The 27788-nt window shown below is 38.0% G+C and overlaps 2 protein-coding genes across 6 annotated transcripts in view; one reads left to right on the top strand and one right to left on the bottom strand.

The window, feature by feature from the left end:
- Positions 1 to 24078, bottom strand: part of FAM237B (family with sequence similarity 237 member B) — a 45683-nt gene extending 21605 nt beyond the window's left edge. The window contains exons 1-3 of one of the 4 annotated variants that reach the window (XR_014300960.1): positions 23990 to 24078; positions 18586 to 18678; positions 12385 to 12418 (exon numbers count right to left, since the gene is read on the bottom strand). The gene's annotated coding sequence lies outside the window, so the exon portion shown is untranslated. The remainder of the gene's footprint in view (positions 1 to 12384; positions 12419 to 18585; positions 18679 to 23989) is intronic. The other 3 variants (XR_014300961.1, XM_082692307.1, XM_082692308.1) reach the window with 3 other exon arrangements.
- Positions 24076 to 27788, top strand: part of GTPBP10 (GTP binding protein 10) — a 28438-nt gene continuing 24725 nt past the window's right edge. Inside the window, exons 1-2 of one of the 2 annotated variants that reach the window (XM_082692300.1) lie at positions 24076 to 24222; positions 27228 to 27421. In XM_082692300.1, coding sequence (XP_082548426.1) covers positions 24190 to 24222; positions 27228 to 27421 — 227 coding nt within the window. In that variant the 5' untranslated portion in view covers positions 24076 to 24189. The remainder of the gene's footprint in view (positions 24223 to 27227; positions 27422 to 27788) is intronic. The other variant, XM_082692301.1, reaches the window with a different exon arrangement.

Here is a 27788-nt window from a genome sequence, read left to right as displayed (position 1 = left end):
GGAAGATGTTGCTGCGGCAGAGGTCGAAGAGGTTGCTGCCTGTGTTCTCCTCAAGGATTTTGATGGATTCCTTTCGCACATTGAGGTCCTTCATCCATTTTGAGTCTATTTTTGTGTGTGGTGTAAGGAAATGGTCCAATTTCATTTTTCTACATGTGGCTGTCCAATTTTCCCAGCACCATTTATTGAAGAGGCTGTCTTTTTTCCATTGGACATTCTTTCCTGCTTTGTCGAAGATAAGTTGACCATAGATTTGAGGGTCTATTTCTGGGCTCTCTATTCTGTTCCATTGATCTATGTGTCTGTTTTTGTGCCAGTACCATGCTGTCTTGATGATGACAGCTTTGTAATAGAGCTTGAAGTCCGGAATTGTGATGCCACCAACGTTGGCTTTCTTTTTCAATATCCCTTTGGCTATTCGAGGTCTTTTCTGGTTCCATATAAATTTTAGCATTATTTGTTCCATTTCTTTGAAAAAGATGGATGGTACTTTGATAGGAATTGCATTAAATGTGTAGATTGCTTTAGGTAGCATAGACATTTTCACAATATTTATTCTTCCAATCCAGGAGCATGGAACATTTTTCCATTTCTTTGTGTCTTCCTCAATTTCTTTCATGAGTACTTTATAGTTTTCTGAGTATAGATTCTGTGTCTCTTTGGTTAGGTTTATTCCTAGGTATCTTATGGTTTTGGATGCAATTGTAAATGGGATTGACTCCTTAATATCTCTTTCTTCTGTCTTGCTGTTGGTGTAGAGAAATGCAACTGATTTCTGTGCATTGATTTTATATCCTGACACTTTACTGAATTCCTGTATAAGTTCTAGCAGTTTTGGAGTGGAGTCTTTTGGGTTTTCCACATATAGTATCATATCATCTGCGAAGAGTGATAATTTGACTTCTTCTTTGCCGATTTGGATGCCTTTAATTTCCTTTTGTTGTCTGATTGCTGAGGCTAGGACCTCTAGTACTATGTTGAATAGCAGTGGTGATAATGGACATCCCTGCCGTGTTCCTGACCTTAGTGGAAAAGCTTTCAGTTTTTCTCCATTGAGAATGATATTTGCGGTGGGTTTTTCATAGATGGCTTTGATGATATTGAGGTATGTGCCCTCTATCCCTACACTTTGAAGAGTTTTGATCAGGAAGGGATGCTGTACTTTGTCAAATGCTTTTTCAGCATCTATTGAAAGTATCATATGGTTCTTGTTCTTTCTTTTATTGATGTGTTGTATCACATTGACTGATTTGCGGATGTTGAACCAACCTTGCAGCCCTGGAATAAATCCCACTTGGTCGTGGTGAATAATCTTTTTAATGTACTGTTGAATCCTATTGGCTAGTATTTTGTTGAGTATTTTCGCATCTGTGTTCATCAAGGATATCGGTCTATAGCTCTCTTTTTTGGTGGGATCCTTGTCTGGTTTTGGGATCAAGGTGATGCTGGCCTCATAAAATGAGTTTGGAAGTTTTCCTTCCATTTCTATTTTTTGGAACAGTTTCAGGAGAATAGGAATTAGTTCTTCTTTAAATGTTTGGTAGAATTCCCCCGGGAAGCCATCTGGCCCTGGGCTTTTGTTTGTTTGGAGATTTTTAATGACTGTTTCAATCTCCTTACTGGTTATGGGTCTGTTCAGGCTTTCTATTTCTTCCTGGTTCAGTTGTGGTAGTTTATATGTTTCTAGGAATGCATCCATTTCTTCCAGATTGTCAAATTTATTGCCGTAGAGTTGCTCATAGTATGTTCTTATAATAGTTTGTATTTCTTTGGTGTTAGTTGTGATCTCTCCTCTTTCATTCATGATTTTATTTATTTGGGTCCTTTCTCTTTTCTTTTTGATAAGTCGGGCCAGGGGTTTATCAATTTTATTAATTCTTTCAAAGAACCAGCTCCTACTTTCGTTGATTTTTTCTATTGTTTTTTTGGTTTCTATTTCATTGATTTCTGCTCTGATCTTTATGATTTCTCTTCTCCTGCTGGGCTTAGGGTTTCTTTCTTGTTCTTTCTCCAGCTCCTTTAGGTGTAGGGTTAGGTTGTGTACCTGAGACTTTTCTTGTTTCTTGAGAAAGGCTTGTACGGCTATATATTTTCCTCTCAGGACTGCCTTTATTGTGTCCCACAGATTTTGAACTGTTGTATTTTCATTATCATTTGTTTCCATGATTTTTTTCAATTCTTCTTTAATTTCCCGGTTGACCCATTCATTCTTTAGAAGGATACTGTTTAGTCTCCATGTATTTGGGTTCTTTCCAAACTTCCTTTTGTGGTTGAGTTCTAGCTTTAGAGCATTGTGGTCTGAAAATATGCAGGGAATGATCCCAATCTTTTGATACCGGTTGAGTCCTGATTTAGGACCGAGGATGTGATCTATTCTGGAGAATGTTCCATGTGCACTAGAGAAGAATGTGTATTCTGTTGCTTTGGGATGAAATGTTCTGAATATATCTGTGATGTCCATCTGGTCCAGTGTGTCGTTTAAGGCCTTTATTTCCTTGCTGATCTTTTGCTTGGATGACCTGTCCATTTCAGTGAGGGGAGTGTTAAAGTCCCCTACTATTATTGTATTGTTGTTGATGTGTTTCTTTGATTTTGTTATTAATTGGTTTATATAGTTGGCTGCTCCCACGTTGGGGGCATAGATATTTAAAATTGTTAAATCTTCTTGTTGGACAGACCCTTTGAGTATGATATAGTGTCCTTCCTCATCTCTTATTATAGTCTTTGGCTTAAAATCTAATTGATCTGATATAAGGATTGCCACTCCTGCTTTCTTCTGATGTCCATTAGCATGGTAAATTCTTTTCCACCCCCTCACTTTAAATCTGGAGGTGTCTTCGGGCTTAAAATGAGTTTCTTGGAGGCAACATATAGATGGGTTTTGTTTTTTTATCCATTCTGATACCCTGTGTCTTTTGACAGGGGCATTTAGCCCATTCACATTCAGGGTAACTATTGAGAGATATGAATTTAGTGCCATTGTATTGCCTGTAAGGTGACTGTTATTGTATATGGTCTCTGTTCCTTTCTGATCTACCACTTGTAGGCTCTCTCTTTGCTTAGAGGACCCCTTTCAATATTTCCTGTAGAGCTGGTTTGGTATTTGCAAATTCTTTCAGTTGCTGTTTGTCCTGGAAGCTTTTAATCTCTCCTTCTATTTTCAATGATAGCCTAGCTGGATATAGTATTCTGGGCTGCATGTTTTTCTCGTTTAGTGCTCTAAAAATATCATGCCAGCTCTTTCTGGCCTGCCAGGTCTCTGTGGATAAGTCAGCTGCCAATCTAATATTTTTACCATTATATGTTACAGACTTCTTTTCCCGGGCTGCTTTCAGGATTTTCTCTTTGTCACTGAGACTTGTAAATTTTACTATTAGGTGACGGGGTGTGGGCCTATTCTTATTGATGTTGAGGGGCGTTCTCTGAACCTCCTGAATTTTGATGCTCGTTCCCTTTGCCATATTGGGGAAATTCTCCCCAATAATTCTCTCCAGTATACCTTCTGCTCCCCTCTCTCTTTCTTCTTCTTCTGGAATCCCAATTATTCTAATGTTGTTTCGTCTTATGGTGTCACTTAATTCTTGAATTCTCCCCTCGTGGTCCAGTAGCTGTTTGTCCCTCTTTTGCTCAGCTTCTTTATTCTCTGTCATTTGGTCTTCTATATCACTAATTCTTTCTTCTGCCTCATTTATCCTAGCAGTTAGAGCCTCCATTTTTGATTGCACCTCATTAATAGCTTTTTTGATTTCAACTTGGTTAGATTTTAGTTCTTTTATTTCTCCAGAAAGGGCTTTTATATCTCTCGAGAGGGTTTCTCTAATATCTTCCATGCCTTTTTCGAGCCCGGCTAGAACCTTGAGAATTGTCATTCTGAACTCTAGATCTGACATATTACCGATGTCTGTATTGATTAGGTCCCTAGCCTTCGGTACTGCCTCTTGTTCTTTTTTTTGCGTTGAATTTTTACGTCTTGTCATTTTGGCCAGATAAGAGTAAATGAAGGGGCAAGTAAAATACTAAAAGGGTGGCAACAACCCCAGAAAAATATGCTTTAACTAAATTAGAAGAGATCCAAAATCGTGAGTGGGGAGAAAGGGGATAAAAAGAGGTTCAAAAAGAAAGAAAGAAGAAAAAAAAAAAAAAAGAAAAGAAAAAAAATTTTTTTTAAAAAAGAAAACACCTGAGAAAAATGTAAAAAAGAAAAAATATATATATTAGATAAACTAGTAAAAAATCGTTAAAAAAGAAAAAGGTAACAGTTAAAAAAAAAAAAATTTTACCCGAGGGCGAGAAGAAAAAGAAAAAAAAAAAAATGAAAAAGAAAAAATTAAATTAACTGCAAGACTAAAAAAAAATCACAGGAAAAAAGCCATGAGTTCCGTGCTTGGCTTTCTCCTCCTCTGGAATTCTGCTGCTCTCCTTGGTATTGAAACCGCACTCCTTGGTAGGTAAACTTGGTCTCGACTGGATTTCTTGTTGATCTTCTGGGGGAGGGGCCTGTTGTAGTGATTCTCAAGTGTCTTTGCCCCAGGCGGAATTACACCTCCCTTACCGGGGGCCGGGGTGAGTAATCTGCTCGGGTTTGCTTTCAGGAGCTTTTGTTCCCTGAGCGCTTTCGGTAGAGTTCCGGAGGACGGGAACACAAATGGCAGCCTCCTGGTGTCCGGCCCGGAGGAGCCGAGAGCCCAGGGCCCCACTCCTCAGTGCGCCCTCAGAGAACAGCGCCCAGTTATTCCCGTCTGCCTGACCTCCGGCCGCGCTCCGAGCTCACCGAGCCTGCGATCGGTTCAAGGTAACACCGAGCTGTGAGCTTACTGTCGGCTCTGTTTCTGTAGCCGGCTTTCCCGTTCCAATACCCGCAAGCTCTGCGACACTCAGACACCCCCGATCCTTCTGTGACCCTGCGGGACCTGAGGCCACGCTGAACCCGCGTGGGCTTCGCCCCGGTTTAGCCTCTGGAGCGATGTCCCTCAGCGGAACAGACTTTTAAAAGTCCTGATTTTGTGCGCGGTTGCTCCGCCGCTTGCCGGGAGCCGGCCCCTCCCCCCGGGGTCTATCTTCCCGTCGCTTTGGATTCACTTCTCCGCCGGTCCTACCTTTCCGAAAGCGGTTGTTTTTCTGTTTCCAGAATTGCTGTTCTTCTTCTCTTCGGTCTGCCGATGGATTTTCAGGTGTTTGCAATCTTTAGATAAGCTATCTAGCTGATCTCCGGCTAGCTGAAGCAGTCTCAGCTTGCTACTTCTCCGCCATCTTGACTCCTCCCCAGTTGTCTTTTTCTGATTGACTTATTTCACTAAGCATGATACCCTCTAGTTCCATCCACGTCATCACAAATGGCAAGATTTCATTTCTTTTGATGGCTGCATAGTATTCCATTGTGTATATATACCACTTCTTCTTTATCCAGTCATCTGTTGATGGACATCTAGGTCCTTTCCATAGTTTGGCTATTGTGGACATTGCTGCTATAAACATTCGGGTGCACGTGCCCCTTCGGATCACTACGTTTGTACCTTTAGGGTAAATACCCAGTAGTGCAATTGCTGGGTCATAGGGTAGTTCTATTTTCAACTTTTTGAGGACCTCCATGCTGTTTTCCAGAGTGGCTGCACCAGCTTGCATTCCCACCAACAGTGTAGGAGGGTTCCCCTTTCTCCACATCCTCGCCAGCATCTGTCATTTCCTGACTTGTTAATTTTAGCCATTCTGACTGGTGTGAGGTGATACCTCATTGTGGTTTTGATTTGTATTTCCCTGATGCCGAGTGATGTGGAGCACTTTTTCATGTGTCTCTTGGCCATCTGGATGTCTTCCTTGCAGAAATGTCTGTTCACGTCTTCTGCCCATTTCTTGACTGGATTATTTGTTCTTTGGGTGTTGAGTTTGCTAAGTTCTTTATAGATTTTGGACACTAGCCCTTTATCTGAAAAGTCATTTGCAAATATCTTCTCCCATTCTGTCAGCTGTCCTTTGGTTTTGTTAACCATTTCCTTTGCTGTGCAAAAGCTTTTGATCTTGATGAAATCCCAATAGTTCATTTTTGCTCTTGCTTTCCTTGCCTTTGTTAGCCCCCAGAGTTTTTACTAGAGTTTCATGACATAAGCATGAGTGATTGAATCATTGGCCACATGATTGAATTCAATTTCCAGTCTACCCTGCCCTTTCCAGATGTTGGGCTCACATCAAATAACTCACAGCCCCAACACGGTAAATTACATGGTTAGTCATTCTGGTGTGGCCAGCACCCATCCTGCATCATCTCATTAGCATATACTCAGGTATGGTCCCAGGGTTCCATCATAAATAACAAAGATATTCTTGTCATTCCAGTAAATTTCAAAGATTAAGAGGTTATCTCCTAAGAACTAGGGACAAAAGCCAGTCAATTCTTTATAACAGTGTGATTTTCTTTGTATTAATCCTATAGGGGTTTGTTGTGCTCCTTGAATGTGTAAATTTATATTTTTCACCAAATTTGGGAAATAATCGGCCATGTTTTCCTTAGATACTCTTTCTGTCCATTCTTCCTCTCTCGTCTTCTTCTGGGATTCGAATTACATACATCTTAGACTTTTTTTTTAAGATTTTATTTATTTGTGAGAGAGAGAGAGAGAGAGAGAAAGAGAGTACAAGCAGGAGGAGCAGCAGGCAGAGGGAGAAGCAGGGCTCCCTGCTGAGCAAGGAGTCTGATATGGGATTCAGTTCCAGGACGGTGGCTGATAATCTGAGGGGAAGACAGACATTTAACCAGCTGAGCCACCCAGGGGCCCTATCTCAGACTTTTTGATGGGGTCCTTGAGGTTTTTTTAATTTTTATTTCAACATTCTTTGTGCTCTTCAGATTAGAGTCAGGTTCTCTTGACCTATCTTCAAGATTGCTGATTCTATTTTGTTATCTGCATTCTACTGTTAAGTTCATCTGGCGAATTATTATTTCAGGTATTACATTTTTTTTAGTTCTAGAATTTCTGTTTGCTTCTTTTTTATACTTTCTATTTCTCTGCTAGAATTCATGTATTTCATTGATGATACATGTATTTTCTTTTATGTCATTAAATAGGTTGATAATAATCACTTTTTATCTCTGCTAATTACAACACCTGGGACATTTCTAAGTTGATCTCTGTTGATTGTTTTTTCCTCTCAAAAAATGAGTTACATTTTCATACTTTCAATACCTAAATAATGTTAGGGCTTTTTTGTTTGTTTTGTTTAGTTAGCATTCAACTGAATTGACTGGGCTCAAATATCAGGTTAGTTCTTTTAAACAGGGCTTGATTTCCTTAAGTTTGTCCTATTCAAGCACTGTTCAGAAGTCAACAAGAGATATATAAAAAGAACTTAGAGACTCCCTTCTCTCCCTCTTTCCTTTGATTTCCCTTTTACTTTCTAGAAATTGTACCTATCCCAAAATTTGTCTCTTACTCTTCAAGCCAGAAAAACCTGAAGCCAAAAAACTTGTTTGTATGACTTTTTGCCAACTTGCAGGGAGTAAATAGAGGACTGCCTTTATGCCAGAAACTTAGAATTCTGAGTACCTCTCTTCTTACAAATGCCAACTTCCCTCTAGAATCTCCTTACTTTTGGTCACTCTCCAATGCCAATGTTTTTGGGTTGTTTGTTCTTTATCTTTCACTAAGAGTTTATCTTTGTTATATGTAGGAGGGTCAGTCTGACAAGAACAACTCATATAAGCACCTCTCTATGGCACTTACTTTGTAGGCTTAGAAAACAGAAACAGAGGTGTTACCCTGTGCACTGGAACTGAAGTTTGTCACCATGAGAGTGGAGTTGTAGTAAGATAGAGGTTATAGGACAATTTCCTCAAGTGTAATAAATATCACTAGATTGAATTCATTGCAGTGACACCCAGTGTTAATCAAAATTCTGTATTATAAAATAATGTAAAAGAAATGTTATAACTTTTCACCACATTTTAAGGAATTTACTAGCAAAGTCCTAAAAATGGAAGTTCTTAAAATATGTTCTATTAACTATCTTAAAACTGAAATTAGCATATGCACATATTTGCAAACAGATAATCTAATATGAATGTTTATTTCTAAAGTTAAAATAACATATACAGGGGTGCCTCGGTGGCTCAATTGGTTAAGTACCAGCCTTTGATCAGGTCATGATCCCAGGCTCCTGGGATCAAGCCCCATGTCTGGCTCCCTACTCAGGGGAGAGTCTGCTTCTCCCTCTCCCTCTAACACTCTCCTTATTCATGCTCTGTTTCTTTCTCTCCCGAATATATAAATACAATCTTCTAAAAAGTAACATATTATTACTTCTCTGGATCATAGAATTGAGAGTATTGTTTTCCTTTTGTTTGAGCTATATTGCTCAAACAAAAATAGTTTGAGCTATATTGCTTTATAATCAGAAAAGAGTGATTTTGAAATGGGACATTCTTTTCTTAAAAATTTTTGAAGATTTTATTTATCTATTTGACAGAGAGAGAGAGAGTGAGAAAAGGAACACAAGTAGGGGGAATGGGTGAGGGAGAAGCAAGCTTCCTGCTGAGCAGGGAGCCAGACGCAGAGCTCAATCCCAGGACCCCAGGATCATGACCTGAGCCGAAGGCAGATGCTCAATGACCGAGTCACCCAGGTGCCCCATGAAATGGAATACATTCTAAAGACATTTTATTCATATTAAAGTATTTTAAAATTTTTATTTTTTTGAGTAGGCTCCTTGCCCAATGTGGGGGTTGAACTCAAGATTAAGGGATGAAGAGTTGCATGCTCTACCGACTGAACCAACCAAACACCTCTAAAGCATTTTAAAATTCTACCTGTTTTTTTCATAGACTGTATAATCAATGTTCATCCTTATCACTAGAAATTCTTTTTTTTTAAAGATTTTATTTATTTATTTGACAGAGATAGAGATCACAAGTAGGCAGAGAGGCAGGCAGAGAGAGAGGGGGAAGGAGGTTCCCTGCTGAGCAGAGAGCCCAATGTGTGGCTCGATCCCAGGGCCCTGAGATCATGACCTGAGCCAAAGGCAGAGGCTTAACCCACGGAGCCACCCAGGTACCCCCAGAAATTCTATGGAGTCTATGGACTCCATTGAAAATAATACTAAAATAAAAGCAAATTCTGAGCTATTTGCAATTAATTTCCTCACTAACCTTACATCCTTATATCCTAAAATCTTTAAGCGGTGAAAGGACTGAAATGCTTAATTTTTTAAAAAAAGATTTTATTTATTTATTTGACAGACAGAGATCACAAGTAGGCAGACAGGCAGGCAGAGAGAGAGGAGGAAGCAGGCTCCCTGCTGAGCAAAGAGCCCGATGTGGGGCTCGATCCCAGGACCCCGGGATTATGACCTGAGCCGAAGGCAGAGGCTTTAACCCACTGAGCCACCCAGGTGCCCCTGAAATGCTTAATTTTTAAAGGAAAAAATGTTACATGTAAGAAAATGTTCATAATAATATAAGCAAATTTTTTAAAGATTTATTTACTTATTTGTCAGACAGAGAGAGAGAGAGAGAGTGAGGGCATAAGCAGGGGAGTAGGAAGTCAGAGGGAGAAGCAGCCTCCCTGCTAAGCAAGGACCCCCAATGCGGGCCTTAATCCCAGGACCCTGGGATCATGACCTAAGCCGAAGCAAATGATTAACCCACTGAGCCACTCAGGCATCCCAAGCAGATGTTTTGAAAGCATTAGTAGTAACCTGTCAACCTTTTACTTGTACTTTAAAGTTAGCAATGATTTCTAGATCTGAAAAACAATTTAGGCTTTACAGTTCTTCCCAACAAGAAGAATGTTTTTTTGAGCTTTAAGAGGAAGTGTTACATAGAAGTTCAAGCCCCACATTGGATATAGAGATTACTCAACATTAAAAATAAATCTTAAGGAAAAAAAAAGAATAACTATCACAGGTTGGGTTCTCCAGGAAGCAGGTTCTGTGATAGCATTTTGGGGGCAGGATGTTTGTTAGGGAGTGCTTTTGGGATCAACACCTGTAGGATGGAGGGAAAGGAAGCAGGGTTGGGAGGAGGGAGAAGTTGAGCTGTTATGCATTTCCACTTATTAATGAAGTTCTCAGTGAACACTATGGGAAGTGCTAAAGCTGAAATGGCCCATCAGAGTTTCATTTGTTTTACCTCGTGTATTTGTTTAGACCCACACTTGAATTCAGGAAACTAAATGATAGCCACAAGGAACCGCCCCCCTCAAAAAATCCTTTCTTTTACATGTAGGTGGATGTTCAGGGAGAAGAGATAGACCATTAATATTTACAAATAGGTAATTATGACTACCTCATACAATTTATAATTTTGTCTCTATTACACTAAAAAGAAGAGGACATCATATTTTGGAATTTCCCTATTAGATGTAGCAGGTTTTGTTAGGGGTGATTGGGATCTAGATTCACCTGTGAATTCTGAAATAATTGATACAGAGAAGCTTTCTGGAACTATTTTGTAGGCTACAACTATTGAGTTCCTGTACACTCTACTGGGTGGAGATAGCGAACAACTTGATGCTTAGTCCTTTTTAGATTAGAGGAAGTATGTTTTAAAACCCATACCTTATGTTAATTTTGAGATAGAATCCATGAGTAGCATAGCATATTCAGTCCTCTACATGTAATTGTTTGGAAAAGTTACCATTTAAAAGACTTAAAGTGGTTTGTATATCATCAAAAACACAGCCAGTAAAAAATAAATAATGACTAACAGATTACTATAGGCCAGGCAACACTATGGTAACTTTTAGGGTAGAAAAGCTAAAGGACAATTTTAGAGCTCAGGGATTTAGATGTTTGCCATAATGATGGACCAGCTTCCTGAAGGGGAGGATTACAGAAAGAATGTATGTTAGTATAGGAGACACTGAGAGAACAGTTAGAAAAGGGAATTACAGAATTATCTGTCATTTGTAATCACTGTGATTCTAAACAATCCAGAGTCACATTACAATCTAGACATAGAAGTCTTCACAGTAAATATGTATAAGCTTCTATAAGTTTCTGGAGTATATACTATAAAAACTGGGAATATAACTGTGATAATATCAATACATTTCATTATTTTTTATAAAAGAAAATCACCATACTCTTCATCCAACAAGTAGTTGATGAGCACTTCTTATCAGGGGCTGAGCTAGGTCTTGGAGTTTCAGTGATAAACAAGTAGACAAGGCTCTAGAGGAGGGAGATGGACAACAAACAGGTAAACAAATAAATAAATAGAAGGGATTGTTGCAGATAGTGGGCAAGTGTTACAAAGATAATAAAATAGAAAGTGACCGAGAGGTGAGTGTTACCTTGGACATGCTGGTTCCAGAGATATTTCTGAAAAGATGACATTTAAAAATTTTTTTATTATTAACATGTAATGTGTTATTTGTTTCAGAGATACAGGTCTGTGATTCATCAGTCTTATACAATACACAGCCCTCCCCAATGTCCTCATCCAGCCACCCCATCCCTCCCACTGCACCTTCCCTCCCCCACTGACTTCAGCAACCCTCAGTTCTTTTCCTGATATTAAGAGTCTCTTATGGTTTGTCTCCCTCTCTGATTTTATCTTGTTTCATTTGAAAAGATGACATTTTATGCTAGGACTGAAATGATAAGAGTTGGCGAAGAAGGTAAGAAAAGCTAGCTAGGGGGGTTGTTGGGTGGCTCAGTTATAAGGGACTGCCTTCAGCTTGGGTCATGATCCCAGGTTCCTGTGTAGGCTCCCTGCTCAGCAGGAGGCCTGCTTTCTCTCTCCCACTCCCCCTGCTTGTGTTTCTGCTGTTACCGTCTCCCTCTCTGTCAAATAAAAATAAATAAAATCTTTAAAAAAAAAAAAAGAAGAAGAAGAAGAGCTGGCTGTATTAGAACATGCCAAACAGAGCTAACAGCTAGCAAAACTGCCTTAAAGTGGGTACCTGCTGAGTGTGTTCAAGAGAGTATCATAAGCAAATTGTTAGGGGTCAAGTCATGTGGGACCTTAAAACTTTGGATTTTATTCTCATTACAATGGGCAGATACTGGCAAATCTTAAGCTAGAAAATAAAATGATCTGACTTACATTTTCAAAGTCTCCCATAGACTTTGTGGAGCATGAACCAAAGAGGTCAAGGGTAGAAGTAGGTTTATCAGTTAGGAGGCTTTTACTATAGTCCAATAAAGTAAATAAAGGTAAGAGTGAAGGTGGTGAGAGGTTATTGGAATTGGGAAATATTTAGGAGGTTTGGTCAAACAGATTCACTGATGGATTTGTTGTGAGAAGCCAGGAAGAATGGAAACAAGATTGATGAGGTTTTTGGCTTTATCATTTATGTGAATGATGATGCTAATAACCAAGATAGGGATGACTGAGAAAAGATGATGTTATAGAAGTAATGGGAAGGGAGTACAAAAACTCCCTATACTTACATAGATGGGCTTTGCAGAAAGATCCTTAGATGACCTAAAATGGAATGAAAATTTTGTGGATATGTTCATATGGACTTTCAGTGGGAATATGCAAAAGTTTTGTTATATTCTTAAGAGAATTTGAAAAGTTAACTTTGGAAAGTAAAGTCAGGCACTTCTTAACATCTTGCTTTTCTTTTTCTTTTTCCTTTCCTTATGCTTACAATTATGTAAAAGCAGAGAAAAAAGATAAAAGTTATCATAAGAGAATTTAAAATATATGTAAAGGACACATTTTAAGAGTTGGTCTTTTTTACTTCATTGAGAATATAAATATATTCAGGGCAGACCTAAAAATACTATGGATTCCTTTTTAATTTCTTTGTTATATTCAAGATCCTTTGGCATTCCTTGGTGTAGGCTATGCTGTGGTCTTTCTGGTCTCCCCTAAATAGACTTCTTCTTTGCCATGTCCTAAGAACATCTTTAACCTTGTGTTTTTTGAGCTCTCCCACTGAGGTTTCTCTTATAATCTCTTATAATCCTTTCTATAAATAGGCATTACATTAGTTGGGTTGAATCAGGAAAACAGAAAACTATGAATAGTATGGAATAAGGGACTTACTATAGATATTAGATTTAAGGGGCATCTGGGTGGCTCAGGTGATTAAACTCCAGCTCAGGTCATAAACTCAGTGTCTTGGGATTGAGCCCTGCATTGGGCTCCCGGCTCAGTGGGAAGCCTGCTTCTTCCTCTCCCTCTGCCTACTGTTTCCCCTCCTTGTGTTCTCTCTCTGTCAAATAAATAAGTAAAATTGTAAAAAAAATTTTAACACAATTATGAGAGAAGCTGAGGAAAGAAAGATATGAATGTGAATAGCTGGAGGATTAGAGAGAAATCACTACAAACGATCACAGAAGGAGGTGTGAAAAACTTTGTGGAAGCCTGGTGCCTTTGTGTCTGTTGGTGGGCCGGAAATCATTACAAATCAGCAGGTCAGAGAGTTAGGAAGAGAAGCTGCACAGACAGTAGGATAAAGCAAGAACACATTTTTCTTCCACAAGTACAAACTGGAAGCTGGTCACTCATTATGTCAAACTTGAAGAAAGACGGCCTTAGACCTGCAGAAAAAGTTTCTGCCTTTCACCATCTTGCTATATATGCTACAGGCCCAGGAACTGGAAAAGCTAACGTAGGAGATCTTATGGGAGCTAGAGAAGCTGTGGGCCTAGGTACTAATCTGTGTAAACAAGGGGAGCTAGAACATCAGTAACCACATTCACATGCAGACACACACAAGCATGTACTGAGCCACGCTGCCTGAGGCCCTGCATCAATCCTCTGAGAGAATGACTGCTATTTCTTCCTTCCAAATCTCATGTAAATTTCTCTAACAGCCAACTCTAAATTGAAACTACTAACAGAAAAGAAATTCTAGAAACCACAGTTACAGCTGAATTGACACAACACAAAATTACCAGTCATACTGTATACCAAAATGCCATGCGAAAGAAGACAGTGATTCACTTCAACCCCAATCATGGCCTTAATTAAAAAGACATGGAGTGAGGCTAGATGTATTTAAGACTTACAAAATGTGATGGGACAAAATAATTCAATGAATTCAACTTTCTGGTTCCAACCATCCTTCAATTTCATCTGAAATTCTTAGACATTATGACTAACACTTGCATAACAGTTTTTATAAACTTGGGCTACTGTTGTTAGTAAAATGTTGGCCTGGTGGATCATAGCTTTGATTCAGTCATAATTCCTATGTGCCCATGTAAATAAAATGGGTCAAGATTATTCAATTTTATGTCCTCTCTAATTCTGCTATAGAGTTTTCTAACTAGCTTCACAGTAATGTTTTATAAATAGTAATCTTTGCTTTCTTGTCACATCACTTTAATATCTTACAAGGAAGTAATATGAAATTGATGTACTTACTATTTTCTTTCCCCTTTAAGCCAAAATATCTATACATGACAGATCTCAACTTCTTTTAACAAAACGTGTTTGGGAAGCCGGGGTAGCTTAGTCATTTAAGCATTTGCCTTCAGCTCAGGTCATGATCTTAGGGTCCTTGGATGGACCCCCACATCGGGCTCTCTGCTCAGAGTGGAGTTGGCCTCACCCTCTCACTCTCTCTCAGATAAATAAATAAATAATATTTTTAAAAAGGATTTATTTATTTATTTATTTGACAGAGAGAGAGAGAGATCACAAGTAGGCAGAGAGGCAAGCAGAGAGAGAGAGGAAGGGAAGCAGGCTCCCTGCGGAGCAGAGAGCCCGATGTGGGACTCGATCCCAGGACCCTGAGATCATGACCTGAGCCGAAGGCAGTGGCTTAACCCACTGAGCCACCCAGGCGCCCCAATAAATAAATATTTTTTAAAGATCGGCTATAAGACACCATTTTTTCTTTGATTAAAAAATAAAGTACCTATCATCTATGAGAAAATTTTCTGTCAGAAGTCTTACATGGCAAGACAAATGACAATATTAAAATTTTTTTAAGATGACTTTTCATATGAGAGATGATTTCCTTAATGAAGAGATGTAATCATTCCTAACTGTTGGAGAGATAATTTACACATTGGGCAAAGAGAAGTCCAAATTTGAAATTAATGGCATATAAGAGAGCTCTCATAGTCCAAGATCATCCCATAGAGGTTTACTTGAAGGATTCTTAATTCCTTTACATTTCAGAAGGGCAAAAAAATGACAAAAGAGGTGGGAAATATCATCCTCAAATAAATATCAGTTATTATAATTAAATTTATAAAAGAAAACAATTTATAATAACACAGTGTTCAGTTCCCCATAGCTAAATTATTAATGAACTGAGAAATGACATAAGTTCATGTGGAGAAGAATAAAAAATAATGTATTCATGTTTTACTCAAATTCAATTCTAGCCCCAAATTTCCTATTTCCCAAAAAAGGAATATCTCAGGACATTGACAAGCTACAACTGACACAACAAAATGAACTAGAAGCTTCAAACTAAAGTAAGGTGCCAGACCCAAATTCAGAAAATTTTATTATTATTGTTAATTCCAGTATAATTAACATACAATGTTATATTAATTTTAGGTGCACAATACAGTGAACAAATTCAGATTTTAAAGGAAATAATAACAAAACTCTGGGACTTCTCAGGTCCTCCATCGCCAAAGGGTAAGGAATAGGAGATGCCTGTTCCTTCTCCTCACTTTCATTTGGACATGCAGGGGCCTCCAAGAAGCCTACTGAGAAAGCGTACTGTCTTATCCCTGCAGTGGTGAGGCTTAAGGACCAGCCTGATTCTTGTCCAGAGAAATCAAGAAGTCAAGAGATCAGCTTACCAAATGCTGTGGTGTTATAGAAGAGTTGCTATTGTTTGGAGATTGGCTTGCACTCTCAAATTTGCCCAGGTAAAGTCTACTTGAGGATTTCCCATAGCTGGAGGTGGGCCATATATGTAGAATCCAGCTCACCTTGGATTCTGTTCAATAGGGCTACTGAAACGGATCAAGAGCTACTGAAAGACCCAGAAGGATAGGATCTAAGTGAATCCCGTATGTCTAGAGGTAACAAGGGTAGAAAGATCAAGGCAGCATTCAAACACATCTATATCTAGTAGAGATCCAGAGGTGAAAGACCCCAGTGGTGGGACTCTTTCAAGTACCCACAAAAGCACCCATGAAAGAGTTAGTCCTAAATATCTGCCAATCCCAGAAACTCAAATCTAGCCCACCAAAGTCATTTCAAGTAAAAATATTCTTATCATCTTTTTCTTCCTGCTTCTCATGATCCAAATCTAGAATGGCCTGAAGCCCAGGTTAGCAAAATGGCACCTAAAATCAGCACAACCTAAAAGAAGGGGGGAAAGATGTCACTTTAAGTTAAATGCAGAATTCAGATTATTATACAAGAACCAACACTCTTGACTTAAGAACCCAGACTGTTGGGGACCTTAAAATGTTTTTAAGGTCTGGTTATTATCTAAGAGTGGATCAAAAGCCTTGGGGGGGTTGGTTGCGGCACCTGGGTGGCTCGGTTGGCTAAGCCGTCAACTCTTGGTTTCAGCTCAGGTCATGATCTCAGGGTTTTAATAAGAAGTGCTGCATAGAGTTCCCTGCTCAGTAGGAGTCTGCTTCCCCTTTCTCTTTCCCTATTCTCCTCCCCTGGCTTGTACACTCTCTCTCTCTCTAATAAATAAATCATAAAATAAGAAAAAGGAAGGAAGGAAAAAAGAAAGAAAAGAAAAGAACAGAACTTTGGAATTCTAATTCAATAGTGGGGGAATACTCTCACCATTAGAAATATTTAAAGAGATAATGGGAAGCAAAAAAAAAAATGTTTTATTAGGTCTTATGCTTAGGGCTTGTTCAATGTAAAAGTAACTTTAAAAAATCACTCAACATATAAGTATTATACCAATTCCACCCTATAAGGCTCCTGAGTAAACAACTTATTCTTTACTTGCCCTAGATATAGACTCATCCTTTCCATCATTCAATTACTGCCACCTCATTTTGACTCATCAGAAACTTTCTTAGCATTCTGTTAGGTCAGGGGAGCTAATGTATAATTGCCAAACTTTGTGGGTTTTTTTTTTTTTCCACTTAGTTTTGTTACATACTGGCATTTGAGCCTACTTTTTCTTACTAATAATTATATAAAAGAATTACATAAAGTCAGAAGTTCCATATTACCTTTTGGTAGCTTCATTTTTCTTTCCTTTTGTTAGCTTTCGGTTTGGTCAACAAAAATGGGAGAATATCCCATAATGGTAATTGCCTCACTAACAGACATTTCCAGAGCAAATAAAATGTGTACTGAGAAAAGGACCTAATGAGTGTAATTTTAATGAAACAGTAGTAACAGAAATAAAACTGTAGTAGGTTGAAGAGTCAAAGAGAGATAGGGAAATAGATACCAGAAATGAATACCAACATTTCTGGGAGCTCTACAGTACTAAATGAGAAATTTAGTCCTGTTGAAAGAGTTAGATTGAATGAACAAATGTATTTAAAGTCAAACCAGAATTATTACAAATCCAATTTTTAAAAATTATCTCTTTGGAGTACATGTGGTCCTTAGGAAGATTTGAAAAACTATATATTTTTTATGTTCTATACTCTTGAACAAAATAAGTTCTTCATAAACTTCACTTCTGTTCACACAACCATGTAAGTTATGTGTTCTTTACCTTCTCAGAGTATAATCTCTGCCATGTGTCCTCTGGAGGCTACATAATGGGTGCAATGTACACATACACTTTTTCATGCTAAAGCTGTAGCTTACCATGTGTGGAGCAATAGTCTAACACACATGCATAGTGTGACAGCACTCCAGCCAGTCTTAAGGGTTAGCTTGCTTCAAGTTAACACACTCTTCGCCTGCTCACTTAAGGTCCTTGATCTGTAACAAAACTAATTTGCCTTCTTTGAGATTTGCAGACCACTGACCTTGGGGAATAAGGGACCAAAATTTTCCCAGGCCACAGAGGCCAGCAAGTTGGCTTGAAGCTGCCTTGGCGTTCTGATTAGCCCAGCAATCTTTTAGCAAAATGTTTTTTCTTTTTAAGGTCACACAGATGACTTTACTGACCGCTGAACATCCATAGAGCTTACCTTCCTTTGCAGAAAGAACAGAGTACCCTTGCATAATAACCACCCCCTGGTACCAAGGACCCGGAACTTCTGATTACCAAGATAACTCTGTAGCTGGCATCATTGAGCCTGCATGTAATCAAGAAGTGTCACAGACCACTGTACTCCTTTAGCTAATTAAAACCATTTCAAAATCTCTGGGCCAGGCAGAAGCCTTGGAGTTGGCATTTGGACAAGAATCCACCCTTTCCCCCAGATAGCTGGCCTCCTGAATAAAGTTCATATTCCTTTCCAATCAAAATTTATCTCTTGAATAGTGGTGGCCTTTCAAGCAACAGGCAGCAAAACTTGGGTTTAAGTAACAATAGGACAATGACTTAGATGTTCTTACAATACCTCCTTCTAGGAGAAAATTTTCTACATGATTAATTTATAATGAGGTAGTAATAAAGACTTAATACATGAATATGTTACTATAAATACTCATTTCCTTATCTGGAATTATTATTCAAATTATCTAAGAATTCTATTTTACTGTGGGTGGAGGCTGTTTTATGAAGTATCAGTACAAGCAACAAAGAAAATGGTTTAGGTCAATGAGAATCCTGAATACATTACTGAATTTCCTGCTGTATGAGCACTCTTGTTTTGGACAGGCAGGAAGCTGCATTATCAAAGATCCTTCTGATGATTCCACTGCCATTCTTATACCTGTGGATGATTATAAGAAAGCATTAAAAAGAGAGCAGTCAATGACTCATAGTTTAGTAGAAGCCCCTTATACTATTGTCCCTCTAGTACAGGTAGTTGACAATGGGGGTCTTAAAAACATGATTCAACCAATTCTTGGGATTTCTATGAATATTTCTAAGAAAATAACTTTTGATGACATTCTTCAAATTAAAAACAGGGTGCATGAAAAACAAAACAAAACCACGTTCAACAGGAATAAGTTTCTCCACTCACTAGGAGTTCAGGTAGTAGAAATAATAGAATTTATTTCTTGCTTTCATTAACACAACTTCTCTGCTTAATTACTCTTGCCTAGTTATTCCAGTAACTGTGGCAGTGTCTCAGCCCATATCTGAATATGTGGGATAAACTAGGAACTCAGTAATTGTTATATGAATGAAGGAATGAACAAACCATAAACCCCTAGGAAGAAAGGCAATAAATCTACTATTTTTCCTCACATAGGTTTTGTTTCAGAGTAATAATTAAATGGCCTGAGGCCCTCATTTTGATGATGCTACATTTTAATTTAGGGAGATGAAGTTTAGTGGGCATATGGCTCTTATTTGTTCAATCTATTTACCTTTATTATCTAGGAGAACTTGATTTTTTTTGTCAATCTTTTTTATTTAATTTTTTAAATAAACATATAATGTATTTTTATCCCCAGGGGTACAGGTCTGTGAATCACCAGGTTTATACACTTCACAGCACTCACCATAGCACATACCCTCCCCAGTTTCCATAACCCCACCCCCCTCTCCCCCCAGCAACCCTCAGTTTGTTTTGTGAGATTAAGAGTCACTTATGGTTTGTCTCCCTCCTGATCCCATCTTGTTTCATTTATTCTTTTCCTACCCCCCAAGCCCCCCATGTTGCATCTCCACTTCCTCATATCAGGGAGAGCATATGATAGTTGTCTTTCTCCAATTGACTTATTTCACTAAGCATAATAACCTCTAGTTCCATCCACATCATCGCAAATGGCAAGATTTCATTTCTTGTGATGGCTGCATAGTATTCCATTGTGTATATATACCACTTCTTCTTTATCCAGTCATCTGTTGATGGACATCTAGGTTCTTTCCATAGTTTGGCTATTGTAGACATTGCTGCTATAAACATTCAGGTGCACGTGCCCCTTGGGATCACTACATTTGTATCTTTAGGGTAAATACCCAGTAGTGCAATTGCTGGGTCATAGGGTAGTTCTATTTTCAACTTTTTGAGGAACCTCCATGCTGTTTTCCAGAGTAGGGAAAACTTGATTTAATCACTGAGTATAAGACCATAATTAATGATCATTTTCAGAGTAACAAAATTTTTAATGGAAAGAATTTGTGTTTTAGAGATTATAACGCTAACAAGTGAGAATAACTCTGTGCCTTACTTCAGGTGATTCATATGTCATAGGATTTAGCAATCTAGGCACTGTCTTTCTTAAAAAAAATTAATTAACAAATATTCAGGGAGTATATATTGAATGTTAGGCCTAAGCCAGATGGACCCTGTTAGGAAATATTAAAAAGTGTAAGATGTAGACATCTAAATAGTTGGAGATGACAATGTGGCAGCTTATCTAAAAAAAAAAAAAAAAAAAAAATCATTTCAAGATCAAGGTGGCAATGAGACATAAGAATGAAACTTCCAAGAAAGCAACTTTGTAAATGTTTCCACCTGGAACATGATATGATGGCTGAGACCATAAGGCGATCTTGAATACAGTGATATGATCAAATGCATAAGTTTAAGGGAGAGGGGAACACATCTGGAGATCATATGGATAAAGGCTAACAGTGAAGAAGCCCTTTGGGTGACATTATTTTCTCTGTAGATGAAAACTAGTGAAGCCTGATAACAATGCATTGCAGAATCAACAAAATAATTATGGTTAGAATAAGCTGCCACCTTCTGTTATACTGAGGACACCAAGAAACCTTCCTCTTTCCACATGCTCCCCCACTAGAGGATCTCCTACACTAAAGCTTAAAATTCTTTTAGTAGAAGTTAGGGTCTTTTGTTCATTTCACAGATAGAGATAAAAACTAGAAGTAAATGCCCTGAGGAATTAATGCACCAAGTTAAAATTATGTCAGGTTGTAAAATGCAGGTATCATATTCATGCCTGAGATCCAGTTTTGATGAGCACTGTGAGAGGAAAGGAGAAGGGTACTTAGTACCTATAATAAAAAGTAATAATAATGTGTTGGGGGGGGCAGATACAGAAAAGGAAGCCTAAGAACACTAAAAACAAACTATTATTTCAACGTTTGTCATTGGGTTGGCTCTGGAAGAGGAAATGCAGAGAGAAAACATTTTATTAGTAAATACTAGTAAATCCAACCTAATGGGTTACTTCCTTCTAACCTATAATATTTATAACAAAAACTATAGATACAAAAGAAAAAAGAACTGTAGGTGCTGAAAAGTATCAGAAAGTTAACCTCATAGCAAATTTTGGGATAAACTATTTATTTCCTGAGTAACTATATTAATAGAGAGAAAAGAGATGAATACTATAAACAATACAAACATCTTAATAGTATTACAGTATAATATAGCACTATACTTTCACTTATATATTATAGATGAAATTTCTATAAACTTGAGTTTAGTTATTATCTCATAAAAAGAAACAGGCTTATTTGTTTCCAGGTTTAACCTCCTTTCCCACCTAGTTCCATTATGGTTTAGTCCATTATGGTTTAGGCCTATGGTTGATAAAAAGGAAGCATTTGTCTTAAGCAGATCTGAAAGACCTGCTCAACCACCAAAAATCCCTTCCACTGATTTGCTATGGTACCTGAAAATTCCAGTAACAGGTTATATCTCCTTAATGAAGCAACTGGAAGCCATGTAGTAGGCAATTATTTTTACTAGAAGTAACTCTATGTCAATTCTACCTACAAACATCTTGACTCAATTAATTTGTCAGAATGGCTGTACAGTCCTTGGAAATGTCCTCAGGAAATAAGCTATAGGCTGGCTAGGTTTTGATAGGAGCAGGAAAAAAAGAGGAAACTAAAGAAGTCTACTGCAGGAGAAAAGGCCACATTTGGAGTTCAGTTATGGGTCCTAGGAAATTAGTTTTTGGTGTAGAGAAGAAGGGGTGGGCCTTTCAAGGAAGTTGGTGAATACCCAAGGGAGAGGTGTAAAATTGATGACAATTTCACAAACAAGCCTTTCAATTTAGTTACCTTGATTTCTCTTGGACAGCAGAACCGAAAGCATGACAGACAAAAGTTAAGAATCTAATTAATAGGTTAGAAGACAAAAGATCAATTTAAATAATCTACAAAGTGGATAATTTAGACAATTTGCATTTCAGTCTGCTGATAAAATTAAACAGTACAAAATTATAAAATGTTACATTTTTAAATTATATATTCATTTTATTCTTAAAATAACTACAATAAAATATTTATCAGATTAAATGTAATGTGGTATCCAAAATTATATTCTAGAATAGAAGATTATAGTTGAAAAAGTAATGAGATCAAATAAATAAAAAATAATGAGAATAAAAGATCAAATAAATAAAAAGTAATGAGATCAAGTAAAGTCTGTAGTTTATAGTATTGTACAAACATAAATTCCCTAGTTTTGACAAATAGTTGTATGTTAACCTTAAGGCAAGCTGAGTAAAGGGATGGGAACTCCTTGGGCTATCTTTGTAACCTCTCTGTAATTTTAGATTTATTCCAAAATAAAATGCTTATTAAAATTTTTGTATTAGAATAACTCTAGTTTATATTAAACATTTTTTTTAGATCAAATTGTGAGTTATGCCAATGGCTCCTTTGGGACTACCATGCCTATTATGCAAAATTTTCTAGTGCCACTGAGTTTAATAGTTTGCATATATTCTTATCTTCTGAGCAACCATGCAGAAAAGAGTGGCATTTTCTCAGTGGCAGATATAGTGACATTTTATCCAATAATGACCTATGCATCAGGTCTGGATAATACCTTGAGTCATTTCACCTCACCTTCATTTTAGCTGCACATTTTAAAGGCAAAAGTTTCCAGTTTCATGTTTCTTTTACTAAATGATAACCAGAGCTATAATAAATATCTCAGGCTCTGACCTTGTTTTGTTTAAGGAAAATATACTTTTTCCTTTGTTTATAGTACATAATGTTCCTCTGTATTTTAGGATGTTTTAGTATCATTTTCTCGTTTATTTTCATTTGCTGTTATCATTTGCCCATGCATTATGGGATAGAAAACAATTTTGGCTTGTGTCCATTAATAAGAAAAAAAAAACAGAAAATAAATAGATTGGGCTTAACACTACTCTGACTGAAGAGAAAGACCTTGTAAAGACAGTAATCTAAATGGCAGCAAATATTAACAAGATTAAACTAAGCATCTACGTACTAACAGCCTAACGTCCTGATTAATTAATCACAGGTTAAGCAACAATCACAACTTTACTGACTGGTGGGGAAGAGTGAGGTTCAGTAGCAACAAAGCAATCAAGACAGGGATATTTTTCACATTTTTTTCATCTCCAAATGATGACTTTTATAAAAGAGGGGTAAAAATATGAAAAGGATTCTAGAAATGAATTCTGAGTGGTTAAGAAAGATTACTGTAAGACTTGCATTGTGGTGCGGGGCCGCCTAACTTAGCTGTGGACTTTTTTTTTTTTTTTTTTTTAATTTCATGAGGCATTGAGGGATTGGAGGTGGGTGGGGCGGACTTCAGGGCTACCACTTTGTCTGCTGGTCCTGCTCAGGCTGAGGAAAATAGGCTTTTTAATTCTCACAAAGCCGCGCTTTAAATGTGGGGTGAGGAAAGGCTTGTCTACCCACCTCCAAGAAGCTAATGTCTCACAAACTGTTTAAGACAAATTTCCTTCCTCACTAGACACAATGAAATTGTTACAGCCCTCAGGTCCTGACATTTGCGTCCCAAGTTTTAAATGCATTGGCTCCGGGCACTTTACAAGAGGTTACTCAATCCGTCAATGAACAAACAGCTTTTCGCGCTCTTTTTTCGCAATTGAATTTGCGACTTTTAGGCGTTTGGTCTTATGGTCTGTTTGGTGGTTCTTTTGGTTTTTCTACTCCGCTTCCCCGAGTGAAGACTGTGGTACCCTTGGTTTCCTCAATCAGAGTAAAGATTCGTGCAGGGCAGTCCCATGTTCAGTACCATCCCATACTAAATGTTAATCTCCTAGGTATCCATTCTGCACCTGACTGCCCCGTGCCTGAGGGCGCCTCAACATTTTCTCGGCGTTTTTCGGCGCTTTATGCCTACAAAGAGGTTAGTTTTCCCCACCTACCAGTAAGGGACGCCGCTCAGCACCTGCGTCTACGTCTGCGCCTGCGTCTGTCCGCGGGAGTTCTCCATAAGCGCATGCGCCATCCCTGCAGCCGCGTGCGTAGGCAAAATAGGTTCCGCCGCGAGTGGTGACGTCAAAATTCCGCGCGTTAACTCGGTGTGGACACCTGCTTCGGGAATGAGTCCTGGGATTTCGCAGTGATGGTGCACTGCAGTTGCGTGTGGTTCAGAAAGGTCCGTGTCCGGTGTTTCTCATCCTGTTCCTCAGAGCATGGTGCCTGTAGCGCCACCTGAGAACTCTGGTTCCCCTTTCCTCCCCTTTTTCTTTCTGGGGGCCTCTTTCCTGCTTGGTTCTACTGTAGTTGTCTCCTCTTAGCCCTTCCAGGAGTCAGGCTTGGCTCGTGAGGGATGTGAAGACTATATCTACCTGGCACGGTTTAGGACGGTTGTTTGGAGGGATAAGGTTTGAGGTTCTTCAGGGGAATTGTGTGCACGCGGGATGGGGAGCTAGGGAAACCTGCCTGCCTTTTAGGCATGCAATATGGTATACATAGTGTGTAGGGTTGACGCTTTCTTTTGGCTCAAATAGTCTATTTTTCTTCTTTTAGGTAATAATATCCATAGCCTGTTCCTATATATGTTTTTCTCTAGTGTACTCTTTTTAAGAGCTTTCTAAAAACTACTCATCAGGAAACGAAAGTAATGTAATTGGCTTGCCTTCTTGCAAGAAATTTAGGTCAGTTTTTATGCAGTGTTTATTTTAGACATCGTTTCTGTAAAATTTACAGTTGCTTCAAAATTAAAGAAAAAAATCTTAAAGAACCTCACTAGTAATGTTTTGAGACTTGCTGGCGTCATTAAAAATGACAACAGTCAAATACTCATTTTAAGTTTGGTTTCTAAACCCCTAAATATGATGAATCTAGAGTAGTAAGAAATGTTTTACACATTGAATAGAACTTTTAAAACAGAACTTTCTTTTTATTGGCGAGAGAGAGTCATGGTTAATAATATTCTGAATTAAATTATTCTTTCTTTTCTTTTCTTTTCTTTTCTTTTCTTTTCTTTTCTTTTTTTTTTTTTTTGAGTTTGGAATTTTTTTGTTTTTTTTTCAGTAAGCTCTATGCCCAAGGGCTTGAACTCAAGACCTTGAGATCAGGAGTCACCTGCTCTACTGACTGAGCCAGACAGGCACCCCAAATTAAATCATACTTCATACAGTCCTCTATTTTCCAGAAAATAGGTAGCCAATAGAAAAGAAACATGGGAAAGGTAGTATTGGGGTATATGAGGTAACTAATTCTTCAACCAAAAAGAAACTGCTTCTTTGTGTGTTTGTGTGGCTCAGTTCTGAAAGGCTGCTTGTGTAACCTTACTGTCCTAAACAGTTACTTCCACTAAATGTTGTTTGCAAGGGGAATCTGTTCACTTATACGTGACTCATTTCTGATCTATTCTGGCAGAATCAAAGTATAAGTTCTTCATCTGCAAAAATACTCTGGCTAGTGCTCAAGTTCATCTTTTATATATTACTTCCACCATGTTCCCTTAGAACACTCTATTTCATGAGTACATTTGTGTACTCAAAACCTAAACTTTAAATCTTTGTTGTGCTCCCACCCATTGCAATCTGAGAACTAGACCGCATCAGAATCACCAAGGGAGCTTTTACTAAATATGCTAGTGGGATCTATCCTTATCCCCTCCTCCAGAATATAGTGGAATGGTCAGAGGACTATACATGTTTTGGAAAAAGGTGTTTTTAGTACCTAACCTATGCTAAGTGACCAAAGACTGTCAATTAAAGAAATTGCTCTGTAAGGAATTTTGATAGTTTGAGAGGTTAGGATCTTTACCTGCAGAAGTTTAGTGAGGAAAACAAATATTAAATGCAATATAAGATTTCAAAAGGCATAATAATAAAGATATGGTCTAATTGCTGAGAGAGCCCAGCAAAGTCAGTGGTAAGTGTTGACTAGAGGAATAAAGAAAGACATCAGAAAATTGACATTTGGGTGGGTTTATGGTAGAAACATTTGACATTGGAGGAAAAATCTGAGCAGAGTGGCATGGAAATGTGATAGTAGATTATGTAGTACAGAGCAAAGAGAGGAAGGAGAGATGGAGATTGAACAAATGAAAAAAAAATGGAAGAATAAGTTAAGAACTTTTACTACTGGGAATTTTAGACTTTATTTCATAAACAGCAAAAACAAACATGAATGGTTTTTGAGTAGGGAGAAATATAATTAGAGATCAAATCCATTTTCAGAAAAATAGCTCAGGCAGCAGGACAAAGGCTGAATTGAAGGAATGATTAGACGTTGCAAGAGCGTTTTAGAGCCAGTGTAATGGTCAAAATACTAAGGCAGTGGTATCAGAAAGGAGAAATAGGTAATAGAGCTTTGAGAAAAGAAGCAGGTGTAGTCAGAGATTCCCCATTATAGACTCCATGACTAGATAAATGGTGGTTCAATTATTTGAGAGAATATTGGGGGAACAGAATTTACCTGGAGAAAAATGTGGTTTTGCCATGTTGTATATCTACAGGGACTATTACCCTTTCAACTAATGTCTAAGAAAAAGTTACATATTTGAGAGGTTTCAAATATGAATTAAATGCAGATCTTGCTCTTGGTTGCTTTAAACTATTAAGCTTACCTCCTGATGGAGATAGCCAACAGACTAGATATATAGAATATTTCACCTAGATGATAGTTTACTGGTACAGTCTGATATCACCCAGAGGAGAAAATCTAGATTGAAAAGTGAGACAGGGCTCCCACTTGGTTAAGCATCTGACTTTTAATGTCTGCTCAGCTCATGATCTCACGGTTGTTAGATCAAGCCCTGCATCGGGCTCCCCGCTGAGCATGGAATCCGCTTGAGATTCTCTCTCTTCCTCTTCCTCCCCCAATCTCCCCTGCTTTTACGTGCATGCACTCTCTAAAATTAAGTAAGTAAATCTTTTGAAAAAAGGGGGGACAGTGTCAGAAACCTTGAGACACAAAGTGGGATAACAAGTAAAAAAAAAAGAGATCTTAAGGGAATTAATCAAACGGGAGAGGGAGGTCAAACCAGAGGTGAACTAAGGAAAAAGACTATAGATTTGACAATCAGAAAGCTAATACTGATTTTAGGAGCTTTAGTGGTAAAAAAAAAAAAAAAAAGAATAGGGAGTTCTAAGTTGGTAAGCATGTTTGGTATACAAATGATCTCTTTCTTTCTCTTTTTTTAAGTATGGAAACTTCATTGATAACCTAAGACTCTTCACCAAAGGAGGAAGTGGTGGAATGGGTTTCCCTCGTTTAGGGGGAGAAGGTGGAAAAGGTGGTGACGTCTGGGTTGTCGCCCATAACAGGATGACTTTAAAACAACTTAAAGATAAATATCCTCAGAAACGATTTGTGGCTGGAGAAGGAGCAAATAGTCGGTAAGTATTTACTGAATGACTTTGACTTTAGAAAATTAATCCCAGAGGAAAAAAAGGTTAGAAAATCAAGATTGAATTGGTAATTTGAAGTAAATTATATTCTATATTTGTAAATGAGCAGAAGTCTACAATAATTATCTCAATTCTAGTAAAGATAAAAAGGGTAGATACTATGGAATGTTTCAGTTTTTAAACATTTTTATCCTTTTCTTCTCTTAGTGTCTGTTTATATTCTTTTGCACTTTGCTGTGAAAACAGAAAATGACCTCCACTATCTTCTAAAATTAAATTTTTAGCAATCTTTAGGAAACCTTTTTCAAATCTCAACTGTTCTACCCACCCTACCATCACCAGTAGTTCTGCTGGG

The sequence above is a fragment of the Mustela nivalis genome, assembly GCF_964662115.1.
Source record: "Mustela nivalis genome assembly, chromosome: 12".
NCBI lineage: Eukaryota > Metazoa > Chordata > Mammalia > Carnivora > Mustelidae > Mustela > Mustela nivalis.
Note: the sequence above shows the minus strand (reverse complement) of the source record. Positions and strands in the feature narration are given on the sequence as shown.